Raw genomic sequence first — 22,298 nt, forward strand, 5'->3', positions numbered from 1 at the left:
AGTTAAATTCGAAATGGCCAATAACTTGTTTCCCGAAAGAACGCGGTTTCTCGTGTGAATCTGCGGTGTTTAAACAGGCTACCAGAATCTTGCTTGTTCTGATAGCTTTACACATTGAAGTGATAGATGCAGTCGGTATTTTAGGTCTATGCATCATGTTCTCATCTTAGCTCGAGTTTCTCTTTTCTTTTCATTAATATTTTTTTATATCGGTTTGCCTCTTTGTCTGTATAATTTTTAGACCAGTTTATAGACTAATGCCTTAATCAGTTTTGTGAATCTAACATCATTCGAATAGGAAGATTACAGTAAGCAGAATAAAATTTGAAAAACTGCAAGAAAGCAGAAAGACCATGAGGCCTGGTGGTCAAAAGCAAAACCCATGTGTACAAGAAAATAAAGCATTCACGAAGTCCTTTTGGACAATGAGAGACCTCTGTGACCATTACCCATCTCCTCAAAAGAAACAATGGACTTGTCCCTCTCTCTTTTGCTGTAGCAAGAATACAAACTGAGAATATGAACACGACACCCTAAGAGAAAGAGAAAAGAAAGTGAAGGTGGTGGGAAAAAGAAAGAAAGGTCACAGATTAAACAGAAGATTGGATCCTGTGTGCGCTAATAAAGCCGCTCTTTACAGTCATACCACCATCTCCACCTGTCACCAAAAAGGACCAACAATGTATATTCTTCAGACCATGCCCAGGAAAAAGCAAAGCATGGACATAGAGATAGAATGAGAAGTGCTTTTACCATGTTCTGTTCAAATTCATGTTTTCAGTGATGCACTTGCTATATTGTATGCACCCAAACGAATTCAATGATGCTATCTCACTGAAAATCTAGCCAGCTTTTGTCGAAAAGGAAAAGAAAGAAGTTAAAAAAACAGAGTGACTTTCTTTTGGGGGCAACTGGGTTCAAAACCCCTTCCTTTATCATGTGAGGATAATTAATTGGTCTGACAAAGAGATTGTCAAAATATCACGTAGCTCCATGGAAGTCTCATCTCTCCTGTCACTCTCCAATTATGCTTTGGTTTCTTAAGCCACTAACTTGCATTTTTAGTTAAGCAAGTAATTATCTAATTCTAGAGACCTAATAAAATATGACATGCTTCTAAAGTCGATTAAGCAACATTGTCTATAATAATGAAAAGGGGAGGCAAGAGTCAAGTTAGTGGGCTTAATTTACTAACCAATGGTAGTCCCACCGGGGCCGGATTTTGCTCATCCGGTTCTCGCCATATGGGTAGTCGGTTTCCGCCCGTTTCGTGTTCCGGAAGGCGCAGCAGCCGATACAATAGATGCAGATGAGAAGCACCAGCATGACGATGCTGAGGACAGCAAGCTTGTGCCAGGTCTGCCTCATTTCCTCAAGAACCCCAGCTTTGCACGAGTCGCAGTCATAGCAAAGGATGGTTGGGACGTTGTTCCACCGATAGCAATCCGGGTCCTGAGCCACCGTTGTGGCCATGTTGTAGATGCACGATGATGGCGGCTTGCAGCAACCAGACTAATTACATAATAAGTTAGTCATTTGCGATGTAAGTAGGTATAGTTAAAGAAGATTGTAAAATTTATCAGGCAATGTTCCGTATGAAGTGAGACTTACGTGAAAAAAGTTATCTATGGTAGTATGTATGCACGTGTGTATATATGGCCATTATTATGATGTTGAGTCAAAGAAATATAGAGGATTATATGAAACTGATGATGCCTCTTAATCAGCTTCAACTAGGAGAAAAATTTCATCCTGGGATTGAACTTTCCTGTTACTCTGTTTTCCTAGAAAATTATTTTCTTACCGTGTTCTGGATTTACCAGAAGATCCTTTTCTTTTCCGATTTAGGGAAATAAAATCTCAAACTCCAACCAAACCGAGGCACCAAATAATAAACTCAAAAATTTAGATGCCAACTGACTGTGGCAAAACAAATAGGATACTGGAAAGAATATTAAGGAAGAAAAATGAAAACAAGTTTAAAGAAAACCTTGTATGCTCTCTAGACATGCAATAAATTTTTGATCGAGTTCTTCTATTTCCAACTTTTTTGTCTTGATAATTTAAATTTCTTTTCCAGGATTGAAATGATTAATTGTTCAGTGGCTTTGGTTTTTAATTAAACTATTAACATGGAAAGTTGGTCAATGAAAAATCAAACTTAGGGAAAACAATTCCATTGATACTATTGAACTTGTAAGTCCCATCTCATGACTCTCTGAGAACTTCCATGGCCATGCCAAACATCTTACATCATTAATTTTCTAGGAAAAATTAGTCAAAGCCAGGAACAGAAACTCCGGAAGAAGAGAACAACATCATTTACCTGGACAGGGCTCATGTCCTTCTGCAGATAGTCAAGAGGACCCCACTTCTGAAGCTCATCACAAGTCTTGGATCCCAATATACATTTCTTGATATCATTCCAACTATTTGGGTCCTTGACCCTATTCCTCAGCCACTGCGAGTAATCCCCTAGCCGGTACTCGTGGTAGCTCCTCCCCGGGACCTCCACGTTGCTGCCATGGCTCGTGACGGCGAACCCGAAGATGGTGAAGGCGGTGAGGGCCACGATGAGGAGCAGCATGACGAAGAGGTAGAGCCAGAGCGCCCACGCGACACGGAAGCAGGCCCCGATGAAGCCAGCGAGGGAGACCACGAGGACGACAAAGCCAAGGATGAGCAGCGGCGTCTGGAGGAAGTTCTCACACGTTGTGGAGTTCCTGGTCATCCACATGCCGGCCCCGATGATGGGGATGGAGGACAGGAGGGTTATCAGGTTGAGGAAGCCAATCACTGTGTTACTGAACCGGTTCATCTCTCTCTCTCTCTCTCTCTGTGATGGAAGAGATCAAGAGAGACTGTATTGCTTCAGCTTTAGCTTTAAATGAACGACAACATATTCGACGTACATTAAATAATAAACACAAGAAATCTCAGTGCAGAAATCTTTTTCTGATTTATCTCTATATTATGTATTTTTTAAATGCAATAAATACCACATGGTATTAAGATAAGAGTAAATTAAGACCATGCGATTAGCTAGAGTGGGTACTCGTCGAACTGCCTTTATGTTTCATTAATCACGCACTTTCTGTTGCCGCATTCTCTTTGTTTCTGATCAAAAGCCTTTAAAGATATGTCCATCTGCCTTTCATCCATTTGCTTTTCTTTTGCCTTGGTTTAGGGTACTCAGTGCACTTTACCGCATAAAGTGCGTGATGACTCGATCGCACTACTTAGGCACTAAAGCATCTCGGTCTGGTAAAGGCTTAGTCCAGCGATAAAACCTAAATAAATAAATAAATAATTTAAATCAAAGTTGGTGTTCATTTTCAAGGTTAAATGACTATGATTCGTCTTGAATCAGCTCAACGAAGGTTGAAGATTGTTAAGTCTCCACGAACCCGGATGATGACCCAAGTATATACCACGCCAGATAGCTTCATTTATTAAGACCTTATTGTTATCTATATCTTTTTCCCTAAAAAGTTCAAATCATGCTCCTGGAAACTATGGTCTAGATATGCCCAATTAAATTAAGCCAATCATATACGTCGCATCTAAAAAGAGATCGACCAAAAACTTGAACTTGACCGGTTCATGAACTTGCAGGGTGTTTTATAAACTTTCTTCAGATAATCTGGACGTAGTCGGAATTCTACGTCCATACTCCATCGTCTCAAAGACTCGAGTACCCTTTTGGCCGCTTTGTCTTGAGTTCAAGCCATAACGTTAATCGCTCATGTGTAACTTTACTAGGGAACTAACAGGGTACCATCAATCCCGTGGGCTCTCCTCTGGATTGGCAGAGAAGGCATCGTTGGTGCCAAATACATTTGACTAAGGCAAGTAAAGCACAGCATGCAACTCGGGGAATATGGTGATCGGAGTTGCTTTTGTCTTCGTGAAGGGCCGACTCTTTTGCTTCTTTCCTAGGCAATATGAGAACAAGTATCGAGTTCATTTTTCTAAGTGGGTATAGAATAACATGAATTATTCTCGTCTCGTCTGGATTGGCTCCTCATATATTCTTCGTTTTCACCTAGAGTGTCGTTGTCTTTTTCTAGACCCTCATTGTTATTGGGGTTGATTCTCTGAATTGGGGGCGCAAACCCTTTTCTTCGCTTTTTATTTAATATTTTTTATTTGGTGTATTATCCCTATTACGTCTTCTTGTTCATTAGGGCTAATTAAGGGCTCAAGATTTTGAAAATTGGGCTTGGTTAAGAGTTCATCGTGGTGCTAGCATAGGGTAATACTAAATCAAGTGTATAATTTTTATTTTTTTTTTTGGAATATGCATGAAACTTACAAGAAATGTATGTGCTAGTCCAAATCCTACATCGAATGTAAGAGAATTCGTGAAATGATAAATAACTAAAGACTCCCAATAAGATGGTGATCACTTGAATGCTCCTTTTATGGTCCTGGCCGACTTGGAATATGCCGGATAGGTGCAAAATTCTCAAGTTGCTTTGTTGTTCAGTTTGTATAATGGAGTTATACAGAAAATTTTAAGGCACATATTGGGTAAAATTACCACAAAAAAGGAAAATTAAATTTGTACAATTTAGTCCTAAATTTTCAATATAACCAAGGTCCATTCGTTTTGCAGAAAATAACTTTCGGGAAAACGTTTTCTAAATTTTCTGACATTCGTTTTAGTGAAAACGAATTACTCGAGGAAAACATTTTCCATGAAGGGAAAAAAGTATTCTACATATGGGGAAAATGTATTTCACTTTTGAAAAATGGAAAATATTTTCATCGCTTGATTTTTCTTATTTCACACCCCCTACAAGCCCTTGATTCCTCTTCCTTCTTCTTCTTTGTTTTTTTTTTAATTAGAATTATTTTTATTTTCTTATTTTCTTAGTTTCTTTTCTTTGTTTTCCTTTTCTTCTTTACTTTTATATTTTCTTTTTCTTTTTTCTTTTTAAAATTTGAGTTTTTAATGTTTTCTTTTTCTTCTTCCTTAGCTAGTTGCCAGCCACGATGACCGCCAATGACCGGCCACAAACAACTCCACCTTCACCCAAGGCCAGATTTAGCAAGGGCAAGGCCCAAGCTTGCTAGCCTCTACAAAGCTTAGGCTCACCTAGATCGAGCGAGCTACAACCTACAAGCTTGCCAACCTCAACGAAGCTCGGGCTTGCCTAAATCTAATGAGCCTCAAGCTCGCTGGCCTTGGCGGAGCTCGGGCTCGCTTGGATCAAGTCGGCAATCTCATGACTCACCCAATCTAAGTGAGCCTCAAGCTCACTGGATCTAACAATTCCGTCTTAGTCGACCACCGGGCAACCGACCATCATCAAGGCATGTAGCAATGAAGGAAGGAGGAGGAGGAAAGAGGAGGAGGAAGGAGGAAGGAAAAAAAAGGAAAAAAAAAAAAATCGATTTTTTTAAAATAAAATAATTTAAAACCAAAATTTTAAAATACATATAATTAAAAATTTTGTGGTAAAAATTAAAAATATTAAAATTCATTTTTTTTTTTGTATTTTTTCCCAAAAAATCAAATTAGATAGCTGAATGTGGAAAATATTTTCTACTCAAATTTCAGGTTTCAACTGAATATCAAAATGTATAATTATTTTCTAGGAAAATGGTTTCTCAGAAAACATTTTCTAAAAACATGATATTTTCCAAAAAAACGAACAAACCCTAATCATCTCGATAATTTCCTAATGTAATTCTTTTAGTCCAATATTGGCTGGAACTTGATGATGTGAATGGTAAATCACCTTACATGACATGGCTAATACTAATGTGGAATTTCTTAAAAACTTTTGATCTTTTCAGATTTTTTTTATTAAATTTTTATTATTTTATTATTATTATTATTGTTAAGGGCTGGTAGGGGGCTATCAGCCATTGGACAAGGACTGCAAGTCCTCACCAACCATAGTGAGGGGCTGCCGACCCTTAACATCAAAAAAAGAAAAAAAAAAAATTTCTTCAATAAAGTTTAAAATTTTTCAAAAATTTCCATTACAACGACAACAATGCCATATAGGGTGTTTAAGTGTCCATATCATTAATTACCAATCAAAATTGACCCAATAGACTATATTGGCAATACATAAAAAAATTTAAAAATTAATTGTCCAAATTACAATGTTTAGATTGAATTGATACACATGCAATAAGTTTAAGAGTTTTTTTGGTAATTTTTCCTCATCTTAGTGTTTTGATGATGTATTTATTCCTAAAAGAGTTGAATGTAAAATCGTTTGGCTCTTTTATGGGCACACGGAAATAATTAACAATTTAATTGGGAAAAATTAGTTTGGGTCTCTTATGATTGATTAGGATGTAAGAAGGGAATTTGAAAAGAAAGAGGTAATTTGATTGATTTCACCTTGCATATTTATGGAAGGATTTGCAAGAATCCAAATTCCAACTGGATATGTTCTTTTGACCCAAAAAAAAAAAAATAAATTTGGATATGATTTGATTGACACGTCAAAAAGAGGAAAGAAAACTTGCCTTGAGATGTTTACGGCTGATGAAATAAGTGTTTTCAAATATAAAAACCAACGTAATCTATTAACTTGAAGGTTTTTTTTTTTTTTTTATCAATCCTACTCTATTCCTACACTACACTCACTCTCAAATTTTTGCCTTGCCTCTTGCAGGGTGTGGTAGTCGAAACCCACTCCTGAAACTTACGCGTCTCCATCCCATCCCCTCTGAGAATGTGGGGATTTGAACCCCTCACCTCCCCCTTCCATGTTGGAAGAGTGGCCACTGGGGCGAATCCTAATGGTTTTTTTTTTTTGGTAAAAGGTAAGAATATATATTAAACTTTGGAGAAAAGAACAAGAATTCGGCACCGTAACTCACACTTTAGCTGAGGGGGCAGGGAGAGTGTGAGGGTGCCGAATCAAAAAGATACAGAGAGAAGGAAACAAAGCAGCAACTACTCGGCTGAACTACAATTAAAAAACAGACTAATACCCTCAGGCACCCCTCCAAAGATTGAAGAGATGGATGAGAGCTAGGAAGAGGACGTCGAGCTGAAGATGGACGGATCGAACCCCCAACTTATCTGGAGTTGCTTGTTTCTTGGAGTAGGCGGGACATTAGAGAACAACAGAGCTTTATCCTTCAAAACCTTGATCAAGTGGTTCTTCATGGCCGGAATTTCCAAAGAGTCACCTCGAAAGATGATAGAATTCCTTTTTTTTCCATAAGAAATGGCATAAAGCCCCAAAAGAGAAACGGGCAATACTGTGAAAAAAATCTTTGCCGGATAGGAATTTGAGAGCCCAAGAGAGGTTGTCCTTCCAAACTCTATTCTTCCAAGGTAAATTACATCTAGAAGCCCAAAAGAACGCAAGAGTCGCAGACGTTGTGCACTCAAAGAACAAGTGGTCCACGGAGTCCGGAACGGAGCAAAAAAGCACAAACGAGAGAACTCAATCCTCCCATAAGAGAAAAGGAGAGTTTGAGTTGGCAGCCTATTTTTTGCGAGCAACCACAAATGAAATTGAAATCTAGGTGCAAGGTCATTGTCCCAAATAAGAGGAGCCCAAGACACTCGATTCTTTTTAACCCTGATGTATTTCTAGGCAGAGGCAACAGAGAATGAACCCGATGAATCTTCTTGCCAGGTGAAGCGGTCAAAATCAGTAGAAAGAATGGGTATAGTAATTCCCATATTTGCGAGGAGGTCTCTCAAAGAAGTACCCACGGGAGAATAAAGGTCCGCCACTACAGAATAGTTTGGAATGCGACAGCTCTCCACAAGGTCCGGCGGAATAAGTAAGAGAAGCGGGCCACATTCCAGCCAATTGTCGTGCCATAAGGAAACAGAGGAACCGTGGCCAATCTTCCAAAAGAAAGAGAGCCTAAAGTGTCTTCGAAGTTAAGGATTTTTTTCCAAACCCATGAACACGTAGTGGGTGTGGATGAGTTCCAAAAGTTGTCCTTCTTTAAAAAAATAAGAATGGATCCAACGACACCAGAAAGATTCTCTATCGGTGAAGAGAAACCAGATGTACTTAAGCAAGGAAGTAGTATTGCAGTCTCTCAATTTCCGAATACCCAAGTCACCTTCATTTTTTGGGAGGCAAATGTCATCCCAAGATACTTTGGCACCGCCTCGGCCAAGCGAGGTGCCCTTCCACAGAAACTGTCTTAGCAGTTGTTCAATTCTATCAAGAACAGAGATAGGCAGAGAAAAAACACTAGCCCAAAAGGCTTGGATAGAATGCAATACCGACCTTATAAGTTGAAGCCTGCCAGCAAAGGATAAAAAACGGTGAGCCCACGATTGAATTCTTGCGGTAATATGATCAATCAACGAAGCATAATCAGCTTTCCCAAGTCTTGAAGTAATGATGGGCACCCCTAGGTACCGGACTGGGAGTCGACCTTCCTGAAAGCCAAATGCAAGCCGAATATTCTCTCTGATGGAAACAGGGCCTCCTGAGAGAAACACATCGCTCTTGTTTTTGTTCGGAAGCAATCCACTCCAAGATGAGAATATATCAAGACTTCTCTTGAGGATCGCGGCGGAAACCCAATCAGCTTGACAAAAGAGAAAGACATCGTCGGCAAAGAAAATATGGGTCAGCTTTACCTTCTTGCATCTCCAAAAGTATTTGAAGCCTTTCACCGAAGTACGAGAATTTAAAATCCTTGAGAACACGTCCATAACAAGGGTAAAGAGATACGGCGACAAAGGGTCCCCTTGGCGAAGGCCTCGACCTCCAGAGAAGAAGCCATGAAGTTCGCCATTAATAGAAATTGAAAACTTGGGTGTTCTCACACACACCATTATCAAATGGATGATCCATTCCGGGAATCTGAAAGCTTGCAGAGTGAGTTCCAAAAAATCCCAGTCTACAGTATCATACGCCTTTTGAAAGTCCACCTTAACAGCGCATTTCGGAAGGTAAGGATCTAAGTGAAAACCAGAGAACAATTCCTGAACAAGAAGAATGTTATCTCTAATTCTCCTTCCTTTAACAAATGCATTTTGAGATGATCCAACCAAAACATTCAAAACAGCAACCACACGATTAGCTAGAATTTTTGTAATAACCTTGTAGATGGTATTACAACATGCGATAGGTCTAAAATCTGTGACTGTAGTAGCATTCTCAACTTTGGGAATCAACGTAAGGATAGTACTGTTTACCTCTTTTAGGAGGAAGCCCGAAGCAAAGAAATCTTGAACAGCTTCAATAACCAATGGCCTGACAAGATCCCAGTTGGTCTTGTAAAATTCAACCGAAAAGCCATCAGGTTCCGGGGCTTTTCCTCTTGCTAGGGAGAAAAGAGTATCCTTGATCTCCGAATCTGTGACCGGGCAAGAGATGGAGCTGCATTGAATATCCGAGAGAGGCCGATGGATGAGCTCCTTCATCTCATGAAGAGACGGTTTTGAGAGGCACGCCTGAGGTGAGAGCAACTTTGAGAAGTAGGACACAAACACTTGAGGCATAAGGGCTGGATCATCTATGAGGACACCAGATGAATTCATAACCGAGAGGATGTGGTTTCTGGTCGGTCTGTTCTTAACCGAATTGTGGAAGAATCTAGTGTTCAGATCACCCTCTTTCAGCCAAGTCACACGAGACTTTTGGCGGTAAAAAGACTCCTAATGGGCCCGCAGTAGGACAAAGGCACGTCACTGATTTTTTTCCAGGTCAGCAAGAGATGAATTAGAAGGATCATCATGAAGCCCAACCTGAGTGATGCGAAGGGCTTCTCTAGCTTCAACCGTCTTCATCGAAATGTCGGAGAAAGACTCTTTGTTGAGTAATATGAGGCAAGCTTTAACCAATTTCAGCTTGGAAACGAGGCGAAACATCGACACTCCGAAGACTGGCGTATTCCAAGCTTGATTGATGCAATACAAGTAATCCGGGTGTTCGGACCAAAAATGAAAATATTTAAACGGCTTCCTTCTCGACACCGGATCAAGCACTCTAACAATCATAGGAGAGTGATCAAATATACCCGGATTGAGAAAGGAGGCTTGAGAGAAGGAGAACCGATGGTTCCACATATTGTTAATAAGGACCCGATCAATCTTGCGAATCCCAATGGTTTATTAACTTGAAAGTTGTAAAATTGAAAATATAACAGAGATTCTTTTTTTTAAGGATATAGAAAATAAATAAATAAATAGGGTAAAAGCGTTAGGAATGATTTTGTCATTTTGTTGAAAGGTTACAATATATAAACCGTGAATTCTCCACCAAATACTTCAACGCAGAAAATATTTCTAAGGCTCTTGTCCACGTCATCACTAATAGGATAAATAACTCAAAAAATATCGGATCATCTTCATTAAGCCTTCCCTCCCCTAATTAGTAAAAAGCATGAGAACAAAAAGGTAAAAAAAAAAAAAAGGTAAATGGAATGTTCATTCAATTTAATGTTAAAACGTAAATAAATTTTATCATTGGATCAAATAAGAAGTACAATTTTATAAACGTAGAGCATTTGCTCTTAGCAAAGAGAGGATAATTTTCCTTTGAAAATAGATAGTTAATTTCATTTTTCATAGGGATATGTACACTAGAAGTCTTAAAACTTGTCTCCAAAATGCCTCCAATTAAGTCCCCTCTTTGGGCAAAACTCATCAAACTAGTTTTGAAAATAGAATAATTTCATTTTTCATTAATTCTACACTAGAAGTCTTAAAACTTATCTCAAAATACAATTAGCTAAAACTTGCAAAAAATAATAATCTTAAAACTGAAACTTTTTCATTCTATTATTTTCTTAAGAAAAAAATCATGACTTTTTTTTTTTTTTTAAGACAAGTGATAATGTGATGCCCACCAAGTGTTGTATTAGAAAAAGAATATTAAAAATACAAATAAAATTAGATTAAAAGAGATTTTAAAAAAAAAAAAAAAAAAACACAAACACACCCATAGCTTTGCCAAGCCCTCATCGGTGGCCACCGTCACATCCGACGGAGGTCGACTAGGCCTTTGAGTAGCTTGATGACCCTTGCCAGCCCTCGGTGAGGCTTTGGCAACCCCTGACGAGGGCCTATCGGCCTAAATCTAGGAGAGGGCATGAACCTTGCCCTAGATCTAAGTGAGGGCCTCATTCAAGGTTGCCCACCCAAGGTGAGGGCTGGCGACCCTCCCTCAGATCTAGGGCATGGGTTGTGAACCTTGCCCGAGATCTAAGTGAGGGCCTCACTCAAGGTTTCCCACCTAGGGTGAGGGCTAGCGACCCTTGCTCAAATCTAGGACATGGGTTGTGCCCTCCCCAAGATTTGGGCCAATAGGCCCTCGTTGAGGGTCGCCAAGGCCTCACCCAAGGTTAGCGAGGGTTGTCGGGCTTTAGGAAGGCCCAAGTGACCTCCACCGACCCTTCTCGATAGTTGTTGCGACAGCCGTTAGCTTCGCTTGGCTAAAACTTGAGTTTTTCTTAATATAATTTTGTTTGTATTTTTAATTCTTTTGACACAAGAAAATAATAAAATAAGGCACGTTAGCATTTTCCATTTGCTAAATTAGACCTAGTAGAAAGACTCAAGTGAATCAATTTGACAAATTTTATAACTTGATTGTAATTTTTTTGCAATTTTTTATTTAATTTACTTTCACAACATGATTTAGCACTTTTAATGAACTTATTCTTTTCTCATTAAAAAGAAGTACAGTTTGCTATACATCATTAAATTTTTAATCGTTTTAATCATTAGTTTCACTGAATTCTTTCGAATTAAGTAATCTCCTTTCTCAGTTCCATTTGTTCACTTCATTGATTAAATGATACATGCCTCGAACTATAAATGATTTTTGTAGCAACATGCAATTTTTATTATTTTGATTTTTCCCTTTTTTTCTTTCTTTACGTTAGGTGAAATTCATTTGCACAGTGAAAGAAACAACAATTCAAATAATAGATAACTTGTCTATGAATTATAAGTACTCAATCTATACTGCTTCGAATTAAATGGTAATTTTAGATCACAAAGTCTATTCAAAATCCATTTACATTATTCACATGACAATACATGTTCCTCTTTTCTCTTTAATTTTAAATTCTATGTAGAAATTTTCTATCATAAGTGATATTCACATAACCATTTTAAAATCCATTCGAGATAATTTTATTCTTGTCTATTTATTCAAATTTAAGATCAATGAAAGTAAAAGTTGAGGATTGGCAAATCGGCTCAAAGTTATAGGCAAAGTTGCACATCATATGCCATACAACAAGCACACGTGCAAAGTGGAAATTTCATGTGACGAATACAAACGCAGATATTTCCTCTAAGGGTCCGTTCGTATGGAAGGAAATTGTTTCTGGAACTTTGCTTTTGGACATTTTAGGGTCTCCACCAACCGACTTCCGAAGGGGAACTAACAATTTTATGATAACAATTTCCATCCCAACTCTTGCTAGTAGGGGAAATCGTTCTCCCCTTCTGAAAAAAAGAAGAAAACACTTTTCCTAAACGGCCAAATAAAAATTAACCGTTTTTCTTGAAAATAATCTCCATGAAAAATATTTTCTTTTATTATAAATCTTTCAGTAAAATAAACGCATCATGGTGTCATACTAAAAAAAAACCATACTACACATATTATTGAGACGAAAGATGAGTTTTTTTTTCAACCCAAAGAGATCAGACAGCACAAACGCACTCTCATCAACTAACAAAGATACGAATACATCGTTTCTCTTGCAAAAGCTCAGATCCGAATACAAGGACCAAAAATCGAAGCAAAACAACGTTATGTTATTCACATGAAAAGTCAGTCAGTTCATGGCAAATTCAATTCCCAGCAAAAATTCAATGATTTCACAACGGCCGATGCAGATAGACGATCCTTAATATGTCGAAGGCAACTCGAACCTGCACAGCGGGCAAGTCCTGCTCCTCTCGAGCCACCTCGCGATGCATTCTCGGTGATAGACATGGCAACACGGCATGGCACTCCCCGTCGTTCCCGCGACAATGTCTTCGCAGCAGATCACGCAGTCGACGCTCCTCTCTTTCACTTCCACCTCCGTCAGTCCCCCCAACCGCGGCCCCATCATCACTATCCCCTCTTCGTCCTCGTCGGTGTCCCTGTCCTCCGCCTCATCGTTGGCCACCTCGAGCCTCTCGTCCTCGCCAATCGTTAGCTCCCGGTGAATGTCGGGGTCGGCGCACGAAATCGAGACCCTCATCAACAGGACCTCCGCGTCCCGGTTGCGCGGGTCGCTCACTATGGACGCCGCCGTGCTTAGCACCGTTTGCACCATGAACTCGTTGTTGCTGGTGTACATCACGCCCGCTATCGTCAATATCTCCCGCACGGTCTCCTCCGCGTCGGCGTCGACCCGCAAGAACTCATCAGCCTCGATTGAAAACCAGTGTGTCGCTTCACCCGAGACGTCTGGCATCACACGATCATCATCGCAATCCGACGTCGCGCCGGGAGGCGGCTCGGCCAAGTACACGAACTCGACCTGGACTTCTATGTGGAACCCTCGTCGGCCTGAAACGACGAGCGGGTAGGAATCTGGGACTTGACACGCGATGTAGAGAGGTTCCAGCATGCCGAAATCCATGCTTTGCGGAGAATCCAGGACAGAGATACAGCAAAGTAAGAAAGGCGGGCAAAACCCTGACCGAGTTTCTATAAAAACTAGAACAAAATATTTCCAAGAATAAGATGTGTAAAGATATGAGACTAGAATAGGAAACAAATAATAGACGTGCATATATAAATATAATATCGTAGATTTGCTTTCCTATTTCGACTAGTACGAGTAGGAAAGTTAGTTGGAAATTTTTTTCAAATTTTCATCAGCAAAAAATTAATTTTAAATATTCAAATTTGTAAATATTTCTATTTCGACTAGTACGAGTAGGAAAATTAATTGGAATTTTTTTCAAATTTTCATCAGCAAAAAATCTAATTTTAAATATTCAAATTTGTAAATAAGTTTTCTCTCTCTCTCTCGATCGATCCTCTTTGTTATTTTCTTTGGAAAGTATTTTTACAAAATTTAGTCGGAGTGTGTCTCGGGTACTTGATAAGTAACTCGTCAAACAGACATTATTATGTATGTGCTTGATTTTTCACTTAACAAGAGGGATCGGCACTTTTTAAAATTCAAATGTTTTGTTATCGACTTTGTTTAATATGATTTTTATATAATTAATCTGATTTTTTTAATAATTAATCTTAGGTAATAATAAGTGGGCCTCTTTTAGAAAAAAGATCACCAAAAAAGTCATTGACTTATTGCGCTTATACCAATTCACTCATAAATCTTTCCATTTGATCAATTTATTTCTAACTCGTTTGACGATTTGTCAATTGAGTTATAAATTTTTCAATTGTACCAATTTAATTTGCCCATTTATTTTTAAACTTCTTGATAATTTATCAATTTAGTTATTTTAGCTGATTTTGGCCGAAAATGACTGAAGTTGATAACTTTTGCAATTTTTCATTTTTTTCTTTTCTTTTTCCAAACTTGGGTTGATGATGGTCGCAAACCCTCCTCTCGCCAACCCATAATGGAAAAATAAAGAAAATAAATAAATAAATAAATAAATAAGAAAACATGAAAAAGATAAGAAAAGAATAGACAAAGAAAAGAAAATTAAAAATCTATCAATGTCAGTACGGTCATATCATAGAAGACAATCAATGCTAAATAAACTACTATATCATCGATTTCTAATCAAAATTAGTTGAAAAAATCAAATTGACAAATCATATGAAAGTCTAGAACTAAATAGGCAACTTGTCAAAATGTTTATAGTTGAATTGGTACAATTGATAAATTTAAAACTCAATTGACAAATCTTCAAAAGGTCTGAAACTAAATTGGTCAAATTTAAATATTTATAACTTTTATGGTAATCACTCCTGCTTTATATGTTTAGTGAAGAAGTGTATGAACCTTTTGACATTATTAACTAGCCTTCGTAGATGCACGAAGCCGCACCTTCGCGAGGATCGAGTAAAGCTCCTCCCCTTCAAGATTTTTTAACATGCTGTCATTTGAAAACGTCATTTGCTGCACTCGAAAGAAGCCCCTTGAAAGTTTTGTACCATTGCAAAATTTATTTAATTAACTTACCTTAATTCTTTTTAATGCAAGGAAAGTTGGGCTTTGCCCTTCCGTGAATTATGATAAGACATTACTTTGGAAGACTCAAAATTAGAATCTGGAAGGAACCAGACAACTAGTCAAACTCCGGCCCACACCAATAGATTCGGGTCACTCGACCTTTCAGTCACAACCACAGTACAACCAGTTGAACTCCGGCGACCTCCTCAGGAGCACTGAGAGATCTTTGCCTAGGCTGCCAGGTCGGCTTTCCACCACAAGTCCGACAAGGTCGACTAGGCCAGGGTCTGCCCTCGACGCGGCCTGCCACTGCGGCAAGCTCAAGGAGAAGAGCTTCGTCAATTACACGAAGAAGCCTAATACGTACCTCCGCCACTCGAGGTGGTTGGGCTAAGGGGGCAATGTTTGGGTTGAATGAGGCCCTTTTTGTTACAAGGCCTTTCCTCCTCTTCTTGACGTCTTTTTCTTGCCCTTTTCCTTCATGAATCTTAAAGCTTCATTATGATGGGCAAAAGTTAACTCGATTTGTCTCCATCTTAGCACTCGCTATTACACAGAAGATTCTAGACAATAATCACTTAAAGTTATGGCAATCGCCACGTTAACACACCTCTAATTTTATTTTCCTTCGTCCTTTTCAATTAAATAAATTAAAATTTTAGTCGTTATCAATCATATTCACGTGAAAATTTATGGGCCAAAGTTGTCATCATCAGACCTTATTAGAAGAAAGTTGTCATCATCAGACCTTATTAGCAGCTCTTCTAACATATAACGATACACGTTACAATTATAGTTTTTACACTAATTAAGACAACACATCGTAACGTTGGTAAGAAAATTATTGTATTTTTGCATTGATTATGAGGATGATGATGCCAGCCATTGTTAGGTACGCCACACCACGAGAGTACCTCACATGTCACATCCCAAGGGTCTCCTTCTTAACTGGCATCTGCCCGGATTTCTCCGGATTTCTAGACTCGAGTTCAATCATCGATTTCCTCGCCGAATAAGTCAACTATCTTCATACGGAAAAAAACGGAAAAAACATTTATAATGCCGCCGCTCTGGTCAATAGTCAAAAATTCACGCCGGCCTCCATACTTGAAATTCCGTAGCTGTCGTTCCTGCTTTGACTTTTCGTAACGCCCACGTTCTCTCTCACAAGGAAACCGCAAGAACCAGCGCAAAAGGGGAATAATTCAATAAAAGAGTAATTATATGGCAGCAATTTCATTCCTTAATCACGAGACGGTCCTCATTTCCTCGTTTTTTATTTCACGAACAGCCGATCGGACAAGAAGAAAATACAATATTTAAAGGAGAGCCACAGCAGAGTGCAGATCAAGACACAAAGAATAACACCACCTTACACAAATCGAGGATTCGACAAAATGGGACGCCCCGTTCCATAGATCAACAGAACACATCAGTGGAAGCAGAAGGCCCCGCCACCTGAAGAGCGACTCGGTCCCACTCGACGGCGCTGCCGCAGTGCCCGCTCTTCACCTCGACCACTTGCAACGGACTCGATACCCCTATGGAATTGTCCGTGATGCTTGGTTTCTGAGCAGCCACCGCCTTCAACCGGTAACGCTCTGCCCTAGAGCCAATCACCTGTCCCAGCACTGAAGCCGCAATGGTAAAGGCCATGGCTGATTTTGGCATCAGTACGGATTTCCTGAGCATCGCTATGAACGGAACAGCTGCGTGGACGGCTGCAAACCATGAAGGAGAGAACTTCTCTGTGTGTTCTCTCCATATCCCGAGCGGAACATTAGCTGCCATGCCTAGGAGCCCGATCGCGAGGACTTTTGCGGGCAAAGGTTGAGGTCGGAGGTTCTTTGCGAGAGCAGTTCTTGCTATTGCTGCTCGGGCAGCGACAATCACCGGAGGACACTTATATTTCATGCCAGGGGGAGGCTGTAGAACTTTTGCCACAAGGGGAATGATGTTGCTAACAGCCCGGTATGACTTTGCGATTGGACAATTCCCTGTTTGCAGCCACTCATTGCTCATAGCCTCGTGCTGTGAATTTCCCTACAAACAAATTCATTTAATCTTTGAGTCAACACACATTCACCTCACATGCCGAAACAATATAATGGTTCATCAATCCCAACACAATCCCATTGATCTTGAACTTGCAGAAAAAACTAGCAATATAGAGCTTCCCAACTAAAGAGACCCAAAAAGCATAACACCGGCACTGATGTACCTGTGAGGAAGAGTCTTTCTTAGATGAATTGGACTTCTTTTTCTGATTCTTAAATTTCTCAGAGAATGCATCAAAGCTGAATGGCCCTCCAGGTCCAAAGGAAGAGAGACTGATCGTTGCTGCCTTTGCAGCCAATGGGTTAAACTGTGGTGATGAAAGCTTTGTCTCTAATTTCTCCAAGTGTGAGAATGACCTTCCAGAGAGTGGGACTACTCCATCATGACCATGAAAAAGCCTGAATGCCATGTCAAAATTGGGGCCATCTTCAAAAATCGGACCTTTGGCTCCACGTACCTGCCAGGAAATCAATTAACAATTTGCATTTTGGTAAATGGGGAAAAAAAGGAGCTTGAGACATTGATAAAAATCACTAGCAGAAAGCTTACAGGCATTGCAAAAGGCATCGCTGAGGCAAGCGAGAAGTTAGTCGGTTCATTAATGTTCCTCAAAAAAGGACATTTCACGATGTCCATCTGGGAAGGTAAACAATCCTCGTTTTTCAAGAACAAGTCCATCTTTACCGAATCAAAAGAACCTGCACGTACAAAGAATAGCGTGAACAATGACATCCTCATGATGACATGCAAATTGACATTAAAAAAAAACTGCTAAGTGACTTCAGATTTTAATATTACGATATAAGTAGCAAGGCAGCGGTCAAATCAGTGTAAAGCAAATAGCACAGAAAACATTTTAGCTACCCTGAAAATACTTGTGCAGAAGTTGAAAAGTAAGCATACTCAAACATTGGCACTACACATAATCCAAAATAGAAGATGTGGAATTTGCTGAATTCCCCAGAGTTTCACAACCAAAAACAAGTACCTCAGATAGAGGGACAGACTGAAATACACAGCAGCCAAAACCCAAGGAAGATCAAAGTTTAATACAAATACAAGCCAAGCACACATTGGAGCGAACACACGCTCTTCAGAAGTGTGATTGCGGATTGACAGGTATATATGTCACACTGATGTATGGCAATTAGCACAGCTAAAGAGAAAAGGCGTGAATTTCAATATACAGGGTAAGAAAAGGAGCTGCATCATTTAGGCCAAGATGACATCACATGCTTAAAATTCTCATATTTCCGAAGTAGTTTACAAGGCAGAAAGACGACCAATTTCCGCACGGAAACTCACTGACCGAAAACAGGCAAAACTCAAACCATACCACAGCTGCATAAACTCCCAAGCTAAAACTTTTACCGGAGATTTCTAAGCTATAGACGACTGCTGTCACGTTGACCAACAGCTCTCTTGCAACACATATTCTCACCATATGTAAGAATCTACAGATTCCATCAATGCTAAAGAAAATTTAATCCTCTCGACGTGGATGGAACCCAGGTCTAGACAACTCTTACAAGGAGATGACTTTTGTGGAAATCACTTAAAAAGGAAAAACTCAACCAACGATCCACACGAAACCAAAAAAAAAAAAAAAAATGCTGCTAAGAACGTTTGACTACCTAATCATGATGCATTCATCCTGTGGTAAAGGTAACGACCTGCGATCCTTACAGATCATTCGAGTCCAAAACCCTAAAATCACCAAAACCCCCCAAATCATCTGACTTCAACGCCTACCCAAATAATCGATCGATAGACGAGAACTTCGACATACCACCGTGGGAAAGAAAAAAAGAAAAAAGAGAGAGAGAGAGAATCTTCAACAATAAAGACACATGGCCAGCATTGCAGAGCTCAAATTCGAGCAATCACAGCCGAAATCACCGCTCCACCGACCATGAGCGCGCGCGAACAGCAAAGATCGACACAGATACACACTCCAGCTCGACGGCGCAGGCCCGAATTCAGCTGCTGCGACGTCAACGACGAACGAACCATCCAACGACCGACGGAAGAAGAGACCCAAAAGAGCATACACAACAACAAAGCGAAAGAGAACGCAAGGAACAAACGATTTCCTCGGGACGAGCAAGCAGTCCACGAGGACACGAGCGCAAAACAGCATCGACCCGGAAAGACATTCGGTGGCAGGCAACGAATCGGCGAACCACACGAGAGAAGAAGCTAAAGGGAATTCGAGAAGATGATCACCTCGATCGGATCGAAGCAGGCGGGCCACCCCCACAGACAATGGAGAGAGAGAGAGAGAGAGAGAGAGAGAGATGGGAAATGGAGGAGAGAGAGAGTAGGTGAGAATGGAGGAGGCAGAGGTAGAGGTAAGAGGTAGAGGTGGAGGGAGAGGCGAAGGAGAAGATACCTTCTCCTTCTCCTTCGGGCCTTGGCGTCTTGTGCAGGAGAGAGAAAGTTTGGGGGGCGAAACGACGACGCAGCGAGTGACGGCCACACGCCGAGTTTGACGTCGCCCCCTCCCTTGCGTCGTGGAACGCGTGGTTTCGGTTGGGGGTGGGACCCGGGTGGGTTTGGTTTGGGTTTGGGCCGGTCAACAGTTTGAACCGGTAGTGCTGTCGCGTGATCAACGCGCTCCATTTTGTTCTTATTTTTAGGTCCCAAAACTTTAGCCCGTCGTGCATCCCAGTCCCTAAACTTTCTAACTGTTTCTAAATTATAATTCAATATTTAATATGATTTTCAAAATTTTAAATTATTTAATTTAATCCTCGAATTATAAGAATATATTTAATGTTATACCTAAACTTATAAATTAGAAAATATATTGAATTAAAATTTAAGAATTATATTAAGCAAATTAAAATTTCATGAATCACGTTACATATATTAGGTTAAAGTTTGGACATCGTCTACATCTTTATCACGATTTTCATGGAAAATATCGAAAGAGCATGCGTCAACTTCCACTTCGGCATGCTTGGATTCGGTAACCTACCATGCGAGTCGTGACCGAGCATGTGGGAACCACGGATGAGGTTTTGGCGATCCAACGGTCCAAAGGTGGGATCAGTGGTGGATGAGACTTTTGGTGATCCAACGGCTCAAAAAAGTTCAAGGGCATGATGTCTTCGCGGCAGAGTGAATGATCATGGCATCCCAATTCGCTTAAATCACTAGAGTCAACGCATGCCACGTGTATTTGAAAAATCAATTTGAGCAGTTTTTATTTTCTTTCCTTTTCTTTATTATTATTTTTTTAATATATAGCGGAAGGTAGTTTTTCAATGTTAGCAGTCGAAGGGAGCTTTCTAAATGGAGAAAATGGAGAACAAAAAGGTGTTACCTTCAAAAGATAACATTAGCAAAGCAAGAGTAATTTCAGAAAAGCAAAACAAATAGGGATATCAACTCAAATATATAAGGATCAATATAATCGGAAAATGTCAATTTTATCCACTGTGATACCAATGACTCAATCCTTTTTTTGTCATTAATATCCCTAAATTATGCCACACTATGACGTTAACATCCCAAACTTCTGTCGCATTAGTATAAATTAAGGATTTAATGACACAAAAAAAAAAAAATTGGGGCATTGATATTACCGTAGATAAAATTTAGAGTTTTAGGTAGTGTTTTCTATATGTAAAACATTTCAATTTGGACCAAATTATCACTATTTTTCTTTTCCTATAACCGCCTCTAGCATATTTTTACCAATCTAATTCCACCTTATCTTTTACTTTTCAAACTCTCTCTCTCTCTCTCTTGGTCTCCTTAGACTTTTATTTTCTACTTAATTTTCAAATTTTAGAGCTCTCATAATTTGAATTTTATTCAACACGAATATGCGCTACCTTTCAAAATATTGGAAGATTCAAATATCATTCCTATATAATTTTTCTAAGATGACAAATATTTGTTTTGAATTCTAAATTTTTTATGCAAAGTGAAAGGTTGAAAAAATTACTTTTATTGTTCGGACAAACCAGGCGTTGTTCTTTTATGCTAACCTAAAATGTGATTTGAGTGCTTTGAAGGTTCAGAGGGAGAACAATTGGATAAATTGTGAAGAGGGTATTTGTCATTTTCTCTTTTTTCCAGTTTTTTCTATTGGGCTAGCTAAAAATGAAAGACAATTTATATATGCCTAAGATTGCATTATAAGAGCATTTTGGGCATTTATTAAGCATGATTAATAAAACAAAAGGAATTGGACTTCTTAGAGTGTTAACTACCTAATATCAGCAATCAATGGGAATTGTCCCAATAGCCACCCTTCCCACATGAGAAGAGGGAGATGAGAAGTTTGATTTCCCACATTCTTAGAGGAATGGGGATTAAGATGTTTAGTTTTAAGTATAAGGTTCGACTTCTACACTTTGCAAAGAAACAAGGCAAAAGTTTATGAGTAAGTTGAGAAGTTAGAGTATGACAAACCAAAAAAAAAAAAAAACATATATCAGCAGAAAAATTGATGTACTTAAAATTGCTAACTTTTCATATTTATGGTGCGATTTAGAAAATATTTTCCAAAAAATAATTGCTTGATCGCTTACAAAAAATAAATGAATGAGAAACATTTTTCGTCATCCATGGAAATAACTAGGTATAAAATGTTATTGATAATGAAAACATTTTTAGTTGACTAACTTTTCTAAATTATATAACTAATCATTTTTAAAATATATATATTTACCAAAACTTTTGTTTTCCGTTAAACAAACAAATACAAGATATGTGCTACCTAACATTGGATTTTCATTGCAATAATACATCATTTGCTCTTTGTTCTTCCATATTGAAAATTTTGTCTATATAAAAAAATCAGGATATCTTACTCATTTGAAGGGGGACTCCATATTCGAAAGTTCGTTGTATGGTGGTATAGGTGATGGTAATAAAATTTCTTTTAAATAAATATTGTTTCATTATTTCCAATTACTGGAAAAGAATGCAATTGTATCGACTTTGTCATGTTCTAACTTCTAAGCATAATTCACATACAAAAACAAATGCAAAACAAAACAAGATCTATCACGGATCAAAGCTAATAAACGTAATATTTTTAACAGGGTCAAAGGCCAAATAAAAACCAAGTTACTCATGAAAATAAGTCTATACGATATGTAAAAGATAAAAGTAATCCTTGAACGATTGCAAAATATTCAATCTAGACCCTCAATTTC

At 39.0% G+C, this 22,298-nt stretch overlaps 3 protein-coding genes across 5 annotated transcripts; all 3 read right to left on the reverse strand.

The window, feature by feature from the left end:
• Positions 1-340: 340 nt before the first annotated feature.
• LOC104421805 (tetraspanin-6) lies at positions 341-2,873 on the reverse strand. The gene is made up of 3 exons (XM_010033909.3): positions 2,327-2,873; positions 1,196-1,512; positions 341-658 (listed from the first exon to the last, which is right to left on the reverse strand). The coding sequence occupies exons 1-3, from the start codon at positions 2,816-2,818 to the stop codon at positions 619-621; spliced, it is 849 nt and encodes a 282-aa protein (XP_010032211.1). The 5' UTR covers positions 2,819-2,873; the 3' UTR covers positions 341-618.
• A 9,949-nt stretch (positions 2,874-12,822) lies between these two features.
• Positions 12,823-13,548, reverse strand: LOC104423553 (E3 ubiquitin-protein ligase Praja-1-like). The gene has a single exon (XM_010036025.2). It carries the CDS (start codon positions 13,546-13,548, stop codon positions 12,823-12,825), a length of 726 nt encoding a protein of 241 aa, XP_010034327.2.
• Positions 13,549-16,275: 2,727 nt separating this feature from the next.
• LOC104421806 lies at positions 16,276-19,510 on the reverse strand. 3 transcript variants are annotated; one of them, XM_010033910.3, is made up of 4 exons: positions 19,351-19,510; positions 17,674-17,822; positions 17,288-17,581; positions 16,276-17,109 (listed from the first exon to the last, which is right to left on the reverse strand). In XM_010033910.3, exons 2-4 carry the CDS (start codon positions 17,800-17,802, stop codon positions 16,486-16,488), a joined length of 1,047 nt encoding a protein of 348 aa, XP_010032212.1. In that variant the 5' UTR covers positions 17,803-17,822; positions 19,351-19,510; the 3' UTR covers positions 16,276-16,485. The 3 variants fall into 3 exon arrangements, with proteins under 3 accessions (XP_010032212.1, XP_010032214.1, XP_039159708.1); XM_010033912.3 differs by lacking the exon at positions 19,351-19,510 and adding an exon at positions 19,212-19,344; XM_039303774.1 differs by lacking the exon at positions 19,351-19,510 and adding an exon at positions 19,218-19,323.
• Between the last annotated feature and the right edge of the window lie 2,788 nt (positions 19,511-22,298).

The sequence above is a fragment of the Eucalyptus grandis genome, chromosome 10 (assembly GCF_016545825.1).
Source record: "Eucalyptus grandis isolate ANBG69807.140 chromosome 10, ASM1654582v1, whole genome shotgun sequence".
Classification (NCBI taxonomy): Eukaryota; Viridiplantae; Streptophyta; class Magnoliopsida; order Myrtales; family Myrtaceae; genus Eucalyptus; species Eucalyptus grandis.

Bases quoted from the DNA above. Each gene is read 5' to 3' on its own strand.
- LOC104421805 (XM_010033909.3), bottom strand. From the start codon at position 2,818: ATGAACCGGTTCAGTAACACAGTGATTGGCTTCCTCAACCTGATAACC. The intron at 1,513-2,326 runs GTAAATGATGTT...TTATGTAATTAG, and splicing joins AGGACATGAGCCCTGTCCAG to TCTGGTTGCTGCAAGCCGCC. The intron at 659-1,195 runs GTTAGTAAATTA...TTTTGGTGACAG, and splicing joins CCCCGGTGGGACTACCATTG to GTGGAGATGGTGGTATGACT.
- LOC104423553 (XM_010036025.2), bottom strand. From the start codon at position 13,548: ATGGATTTCGGCATGCTGGAACCTCTCTACATCGCGTGTCAAGTCCCA.
- LOC104421806 (XM_010033910.3), bottom strand. From the start codon at position 17,802: ATGGACTTGTTCTTGAAAAACGAGGATTGTTTACCTTCCCAGATGGAC. The intron at 17,582-17,673 runs GTAAGCTTTCTG...ATTTCCTGGCAG, and splicing joins CGATGCCTTTTGCAATGCCT to GTACGTGGAGCCAAAGGTCC. The intron at 17,110-17,287 runs GTACATCAGTGC...ATTTGTTTGTAG, and splicing joins AGAAAGACTCTTCCTCACAG to GGAAATTCACAGCACGAGGC.